Below are 9,076 nucleotides of genomic sequence, written 5' to 3'. Positions count from 1 at the left end.
CTTCTGATGCTACGTGTGATCAGGTACCTCTGTCCGCTACGACCCGCGCCTACCCAGAGAGACCAGCAGTCTGTCGCCGCAACCCAGCTATTCTCCTCTGCTGCTAAGAAGGGGACTCTTTAGTAAATATCAGAAGGACTTTCTGTTTCATTTGTCGCCCTCTCTGAGGGTTGTCTATTTTGCCATTTTCTACATCTGAAGAGGATCTATGTCTTCCCTGTGTTTTTACATTAAAGGACTCTGTTTTTGTTAAATCGCTTTTGGGTCCTCACTCAAGAGCACAACACACTGTTTCTAATCCCTATAGAACATTGGCCTGAGCTGTTTCCACTCCCCATTTAATATGGGCCTGCACTGTTTCTAATCCCCATGGAACATTGGCCTGCGCTGTTTCCACTCCCCATTTAATATTGGATGCTAGAGTGCTTGTTCTAAACAGGTAGACAATTGTCAAGAATGAGAACGTAAAAACAACACACATTTCTGTGAAAATATACTTCTGGGTAACCAAGATTAGACTACTGCGTTACTGTTAAGTACCATAGATAGGTCAGTGTACGCCCAAAACGGGTGTCAGGACCGTGGAGAGCCAGTCACTCACGATCGCCGTCGTAGGCCTATATCGGATAGGCTTGTTGTAGTTGCACCATAGTTATCACTCATCTACAACAAGACCGAACATAAACATAATCTTGAGTACAACTCAGACAACAAATTGATCTCTCCGTCCGCCGGCGCCAACTGTTTGCCTGTAACAGTTACTGTATCTAATGACAACCCTCCAACAATTGGCCATTGGGTGCTCGCTAATGATTTAATAGCAGGCAGATAATTGCTCATTTGGATTTAATGCCCTGAAAGTGGACACTGAAGTGCACTCTAAAGGCACTTAGTCTTCGGATGATGCAATGAGTTGACTATTTCAACAAAGCACATTTTTAAAAGGCCCGTAGCCTAGATATGTATTCCAGTCAATACTATCTACAATGGTCTGGCGATGGTTGTTTTGAACCAAAAGAGAAAATTGACCAAAATAAACGCTCTATATGCATAAAAGGCCTAATTTGATAAACCACAACCAATTTTGTACCCTAGTGATGGAGGTCATCCGTTTATAATCAGACACAGAAATGAGATTACAAGCATTTGGCTCAGTGAGCTTGCTATGTAAACACGTTCGGAGAGACAATATGGATGACAATTCCAGATTCATTTTTCAACACCGCATGTTCAGATGCTACGGCTCACACAGTGCCATCGATCTATGGTTTTGGCTCATTGCACATTGCCTCTAGTAAACTATAGCGTACGTCGTTCCAACCAACTTGACATGTTTACAATCAAAACAGAAGACTTCTAGCATTTTCTTTAAGAATAATGTGTCTTTATCTCAAAGGTCACACGCCGAGCTTTACATTTTTCTCCTTATTTGTTATAAACATTGGACATGCGCTCCGAAACTGTGGAGAGATCCTTTGCAGAGACGACCAAATATGCTGCGCACACGGTAACGACAGTGTCGTCGTCGGCTGTTGCAGACACACGGTTCACAGCACCTTCTACAACATCGCAATGGTTACGCGGAAACTCTCCGGGGTCCTCCTTTTGCTCCTTCTGTTTGCCCTGGGCTACTTCATCCAGCGGATTGCCTGCTCGAGACCCAGGCGACAGCTTGACAGCCATGATCCGCACCCGCTCCTGAACGGACGGATAACCGTATCTCAGGACCCGCTCCTGGAGAGCTACACATCGCATAGCCTTGCTACTGACCTAGCTCCCCCTGTCTCTCTACCCGCCTACGATGAGGTGAAGTACTTGCCAACATATGAGGAGACCGTGCGGGAGGGGGACAGAGGTCGGTTGGAGAACACGGAGCAAACGGGACAAGAACAGGAACCGGACACGTCCACCTGCGCCTCTCCAACAGTATGTCATCGCTGAGAGAACCAGGCTAACTGACCTTCACTGTCAGCATAATGACGTTTGATAACTCTCACAAGTGTTGTTTAGAGCCTATTATGTTAAACTAACACAGATTAATCAAATCGGTCACTCATGAGTTTTAGTACGCAAGAAGTGCCATATAGCCTTACGCAAAAATGTAATACGTGTGAAAGAGGCCTTACATGTTTAGGTGGGGAAAAGATATAGCATGTAGGGAAGACATTTTATTAGATACAAGACATATATATTAGGTTATAGGTCTACATAAAAGATGAAAAGTGAATTTGACCATTTGGGGTGCGTTTTTACGCATTGCTCCCCAAAGTTCATAATGACATGTTAATTATTAGGTCTATAGGCGACTTAACATTATTTATGACCATATTTCTCAGAGGAAATAATCTGATACAAACGTATTAAATTTAGTTGGAAAAAATGTCATAGGCTGATTTAAAGTCAATTGAATAGCTTCGTGGATTGATTTCGTTTCCATGTAGTCTATTGCACTGTGACAACCTTTTCATGAAACACATTGATCATAGTGAAATGTGATTTTCATCCGTAAACAATAAAAACAAATTATCATCATTTGTCAATAACTTTTGACATATCCTATCATTGCAAACATTACAAACCCCTTGACATGACTGATTTTGATCGTAGATACTGCACTGTCTCTTTAATATTGTCTTGAACGTCCTCTGATGGTAGTTTGAGCAGGTGTGCCACCTTTTGGAAGCCCTCTATAAGCCCAGCACCGGTCACGGCAGAGCAGGGCTGAACGAACCAGTCCCGCTCAACGCTCATCGTCCTCAGGTGAAAGCGCTCCGTTATCTCCGTGACGGATACGGCCTCGGGAAGGTCCTGCTTGTTGGCGAGGATGACCACAGGCAGACCCCGTAAGAATTCACTCCTCAGGGCGTGATCTAGTTCCCGCCGGGCCTCGTCCAACCGGCGCCTGTCTGAGCTGTCCACCACGAACACCAGTCCAGCAGTGTCCTGATAGAAGCTCTTCCAGTAGTGCCTCATTGTATTCTGGCCGCCCACGTCCCACACGGTCAGAGCAACTGTCTCCCTCTTCTTCTTGGCTTCTATCATCTCCACATTGAAACCGATGGTGGGAACGGTATTGACCGATTCGTTATATTTCAGTTTGTAAAGAAGGGTTGATTTCCCCGCTGAGTCGAGACCCAATAGGAGAACTCGGGCCTCTGGTTGGGGTCTCGATCCCCGCTGTCCCATGTGTGGTAAAGCGTAACCCGACTACTTGGCAAAGACGCAAGTCAGGGAGAGGCAGTGATATCACTGTTCTCTGCCTTGAGCTGCGGTGTTTACCCAGTGCGTTGCCTTTCTGTTACCAGGTAAGCGATTACATGCTACCTATAAACCTTTCGTTCACCGATAAGCAAGGGTCAAAGTAGGTCCTATATGAAGCAAGATATGACTGTTGTTTGGTTAGGAACTTATCCACCAAATGAGCCAGTCTAGTGTGACTCAAATCAGTGCGCTGTTGACACAAACAATACAACAATGTGACACATGCGCAGATTTGATAGCCTAATGTTTTTATCACACTTCACATGGTAAAATCCCCCATGTGCATGTTATTTAACCTGCTCTAAAGACACATTGAAGCGTCACCTCGAATGGTCTGACCTTTACGTAAAGTTGAACAAAGTTTACGCATGGAGACGAACGCACGCACCCTCTATATCATCAGATAACAGTATATCATTATGTCATTCAGATGTACTTAAGGCCAAGGCAACCATTGGTTATGTCATGTGTAGCCTAGCCTATAGCTAAAATAATATATGGGCCATTAGGACACCATATAGAATATATTGCATTTTCCACTTCAATCTGACAGATACAGATACCTTAAATCACATTAAAACCATCAGGCAGGCAATATAACTTACATTATAGTTACATATCAAACAATGGAGAACAATTCCAAAGGTGTTTAGATGAAAGAGAGAGAAATAAAGAAATAACACATTTATGCTTGGTTCTCAGTTGCTGCCTGTAGCCTTCAGGCCTAGTATCACATTTAAACTAACTGGTCATATTCAGTTGCAACACAATCTTACACTCAATTAGTGTAAATATGTACAAAAAGTATTTCAGCAGATTTTGTGCGTTTTTGTGTGGCTTAATAATTAGTGTGAAAATACCAAAAAAAATGGTGTGACTTAATTCGTAGCAAAAGACACATTTTTCGACTTCATTCATAGGAAAATTCATTTTTGGGGGGCAAACTTAGGAAAAATCTTTTGAAGGTTTTTGGGGCAGTGGTGTTCCATACTGCTTATTTTTGGCCCACATTTATTTATATGTATATAAAAAACGTTAACAACCCAATATTGTTAATCGACCAGGTTATCACTGAAATACTTAGAATAAAATAGTAGCATTATGTTTTTTTATTTATTTTATTTATGCCAATGATGTTTCCTATGCTTTGGGATACTGGTGCTATGTCAGATTTTATGAGGGTTGCCAGATTGGAGTAAAAAGCTGTATTTGCCAGTTTTTTTGTGGTATCGATAAAGGTATTTGATTGAAGATGGGGATACATTTTCATGATGATTTCATTTTCATTTTATATTCCCCTGGTGCAGCTGCATGGTATTTGCAACTATAACAAGTCTGGACTATGATCAATTAAGCCATATCATTGCAGTTGAACAGGTTCATGTAAAATAATGAATTATGTTGGTTTACACTTATGGCACTTCCAAGGCCGTTTCATGATGATTATTACCACCGTGTCAATCATGTTATGTACTTAGGCTGTTGTAACAAGGCATTATATGCCTACTGCCTCTGCCCAGAGGAATACTAGGCTTTCATGGTAATGGCTGTTAGAGTTCACTTTGCCACGTATGAGCCCTGTCTAGAGTCCCTGTTGAAGCTTTCACTTTCTTCTGCTACATTGGTGGCAGCGGTGGGATCACATCCAGCTCATGCCTATTTATGTGATCTAATGTTGGGAAGCATTCTGTTTTTCAACACTGTGTTGGGTGTAATTACATTGATATACTTAGTGAACAATGGATAAGCAACAATGGGTGTGATGGATAAAAGTAGTAATTACAGGTGTGATCAAGCCTTTACATCAAAGTTGCCCGAAGCTGAATGGAAAGTGCTATGCCCTGAACAGTTATTCAGAATAAAATCCTCTGTGACTGTCTCATTTAAATAAGTTAACTCACTAGTGTGGACCCAAAACAAACATATTTTACACATTTACAAACTACCTGTTTAAAGTGCTATTACAAACCATGGTGTTCTGTTGTTACTGAAGCTTATAGAGCTAACAACCTGACAATGATCCACATCATATGGGTAGACAAATAATGTAAGTGTGTTATGCAGCAAAACACAACTATCCTTTTAATTGGATGCAAACCAGTAATATGAATCACTGTTGATTCATCTTGTTCTGATCTAATGAGATGGATGTAGGATTTTCTACGGCCTAGAATGGAGGCCTTTCCCAGTCAGGAAGGACGAAGCTAGGTCCCTCTTGGTTTCTAATTGGTGAAGACTGAACTCAAGTTAGGGGTTATATGTCAAACTCCCCTATACCACTTTGCCCAACATCTTATACCCCTGAGGTTATAAATAAAAAAAATGTAAGGTGATATAACTTGTATCAGTATTATAGGCCTGTGAAACCCATATCCCAATAACGGCTTTCAGACTGAGAATTTCTCACTGGAAATTGCTGCTGACATTGAACATAGCCTAGGGTTAGGGTATTTCATTCATTTAATATTCTCCTATGCCCCTCTTCCCAACATGTAAACAACATCATTATTATACTGTAGGGCTGTGAACCCCATAGCTGAATTGCTTCAGACTGAGCTTTTTTTTATGGAGAGCAATTTCCGTTTTATAACCGTCGGTGTCCATTTATTTACAGTAGTGTGTTGGTTAATTATTGCTTTCTTCAGTGGAAATACAGAATGTGTATAAAAATGCCAAATATACCAAAAGCTAAATCAAGCAGAGATTTACGACTATTTAACCATGTTAATCATTACTGAAAAATGCAAACTACAAACATGTAACCAGTTATAGATAATGAATACATGACAACTAGATACAGATATTTGATCAATTATTCATACAAAATTCTAGGAGTTGGCTATAACATGAGTACAAACAATGTTCGTGTGTGTGTATGTGTGTAAATGTTCGTGTTTTATCATTTCCCATCATAAAAATGTATCCCCATTCCCCAATCAAGTATCTTCATCGATACACACAAAAAAAACAATTAAAAGGTGGAGCCTTGTAACATAGAAAACAGTATTGGTATATAAAATAAAAAATAAGAACATAAGCCTACTGTTATATTACAATTATTTTGGTGACAACCTGGTTGATTGTGTTGTTAACGCGTTACTATTGCGTTATATTGTGTTGTTAACGCGTTACTTTTAAAATATAAATACATGTGGGACACAAAAAAAGGCGGTGTAGAACACCATTGACCATCATCTCTCTAACAACTTTCAAAATATATTTCCGAAGTTTGCCCTCCAAAATGTATTTTCCTATGAATGAAGTCGCACAAAATGTTGTATTTTCCTAATAATTAATTTGCACAAAAAAGTGTATTTTCACACGAATTAAGACACACAAAAACCCACAGAATCTGCTGAAATAGTTTTTGTACATATTTGCAAGAATTGAGTGTGAGATTGTGTTGCCAGATTACTTATGCTTGGTTTAAATATACACTTGATCTTTCCATACTCACTGGGCGCAGTTGTCAACTAATGTGAAATGTCAATGTGAAATCAACAAAAAATGTTCCCATGTCATTGGATTTAGGTTAAAAGCTGTGTGAAAAAATACGAAATTCCCTTAAATCCAATCCATTTCCCACGCTGATTCAATGTCATCACATTTCATTATTTGGTTGAAATGTCATGGAAACAACGTTAATTCAACCAGTTTTTGCACGGTGGAATTTCTATCTTCATATTACTGTAAATGCCAAACGGTCCCATCAAGTTGCTGACTACAAATACAGCCCACCTCAAAACAGAAATAGATGAGTGTATTTCCAAACTCAGGCTGGAAAGAGAAAAATACATATCACAATCAAACCCTGGTTGTGTTGATTGATTTCGATGCAGTAGTAGGCTGGTAGCCTAAAAAGGTAAAGTCGAAGTTCATGGGTGTGGCTCCTGCCCTTGGCATATCTCTTCAGTTTTACTGATACCATTCTTTCCCTTAAAAAAAAAGATTGCAGTCAGAGTGCAGTTTAACTGCAGTATGCTGAAAATACTGCATCCAAATAATACCACAGTCGACCGCAGTTACTGCACTTTTACAGTTTCAAAACTGCAATCTTTTTGTGTAAGGGTTGCGATGAGAAGACTAGTAACATAAATAAATAAATAAATAATAAGTATCTTTGCTGTAGTCATTGTGGACATAAATGTTCTCATCCACATGACGGCGGCATTGTTCCCTTTTCTGCCAGCAGGTGGCCTAGGACTGCATATGTGCCAAGATAATCCACTTTATCGAGCCTATTATGAAGTCCGTTCCACAGGGTTTTAAATAGTTGACACCTGAATTGTGCTTAAATATGTTTTCACTGAATAGGCAGGCCTATGAACATACTGGTTAAAATGAAACTTGCTCATGCTGGATAACACGTCAAAGAAAATGTAGGATAAATGTGCGCAAAGAACAATGGCACAATGAATGGACTAAGGCGACTCCAGAGTGGAGGCACCCGATTAGGCTGTGCTTCCAAGCATGCATTTTCATCCACAAATGTTAGATTAATTAATGATAATACAACGTTTGGTGTATTAACCTTAGGACAGTGAATGATAACAATCTGCTGGATAACATGCACCCAGAGAGTAATCAATCCAATGTAATCCTTTTTCTCACTGGTCAGTGCAATGTGGTGGGGTCAAGCACATTCCTCTGAAACTTCTCTCAATCACTGATCTTCTGTCCCCTTGAGAAAAACACCGCACAAGTACGACGCGGCGATTACCCACGATTGCGCAGAAGCCCGAGAAGCACCCTACTAGAGAATGCTAAACTTTCTCATGAATAGAGACCAATTTAAAACCATAGATGTCACTATGTTTCAGGATCTTGTCCATTTCTCTCTCGGCTTCATCCAAACTCCACCCGTCGGGTCATCCATTACATATACGAGTCCCGTGTCCCGGCGGCTGTAGTGCCATGAGTGGGGTCGCGTACTCCTCTCATGAATCCCGGCGTCATACAAGAGGTCCGGCCTCTTCACCGTCTCTTGGAACCGGATAGTAAGGGCACGCGTGGAGCTTTCGTTCATTTTTTGATACACTGAATTGCGTTTCACGGGCGCCTGAGCACCAAAGCATTGGAACAGCTCCCACACCTCTACTACAGTGGGCTTGGAACCGCGCTGACCCATTCTTCAAAACTAAGGCCAAATTCACCTCAAAAGCAGATACGAGTCAGCTCCGAAAGAACCAAAGCTCAGATAGAGACCCTAATTGCAAACACCCTCAAAGGTCCTGTCTTTCCTCACTTGTGCTGTTGTTTGCTACACACTTGTCTCGCTTGGCCCAATGACCGAATACTTCTTATAGAGGCTCAGTATCCCAAATAATGAGCTTAGCTTTCCTGTAAGGCGGCGTTAAGTACAGTGACTTTGGTTTACGGAAAACCTGTTGAATGTTACCACACGTCTCTGGCATTTTGCACATTCGATAAGACTATTTTACAAATGTAGACCTACATGCTATTCTAAGGCCGGTTCCACCTGGCACCGGCCGTCAGTTTTGACTTGGCCCCTAGCTTGCGCGCTGTCTAGGCGAGGCACGCCAGCAACTGCCAAGCCTCTGTAGCTAGTGGTAGGGTGTTTGGTTACTAGAGTTATAGCGCAGACAGAACTATTTGTGCCTGTGTCTAGCAGTCCCAGAAGTGTATCAACAACGTCATATGTTTTCTTTCTGGCTGTGATCTCACCAGCCGGAACATTCTTATGCTTGTTGTCATCATTGAGGATTTTCAAATAAAACCCAATCAATTGTTTAGTGTCATGACGTGACTGATGGGAAACGTATTCAATGTGTGACAATCCAGCACACTGGTGAAG

General features: G+C 41.1%; 1 protein-coding gene across 1 annotated transcript; it reads right to left on the bottom strand.

Moving 5' to 3' along the window:
• Positions 1-2,148: 2,148 nt before the first annotated feature.
• Positions 2,149-3,856, bottom strand: arl14 (ADP-ribosylation factor-like 14). The gene has a single exon (XM_031806608.1). The coding sequence runs from the start codon at positions 3,184-3,186 to the stop codon at positions 2,572-2,574; it is 615 nt and encodes a 204-aa protein (XP_031662468.1). The 5' UTR covers positions 3,187-3,856; the 3' UTR covers positions 2,149-2,571.
• Positions 3,857-9,076: the final 5,220 nt, after the last annotated feature.

The sequence above is a fragment of the Oncorhynchus kisutch genome, linkage group LG27 (assembly GCF_002021735.2).
Source record: "Oncorhynchus kisutch isolate 150728-3 linkage group LG27, Okis_V2, whole genome shotgun sequence".
NCBI classification, from domain to species: Eukaryota; Metazoa; Chordata; class Actinopteri; order Salmoniformes; family Salmonidae; genus Oncorhynchus; species Oncorhynchus kisutch.
The sequence above is the reverse complement of the archived record's forward strand: the minus strand, read 5'-3'. Positions and strand labels throughout refer to the sequence as shown.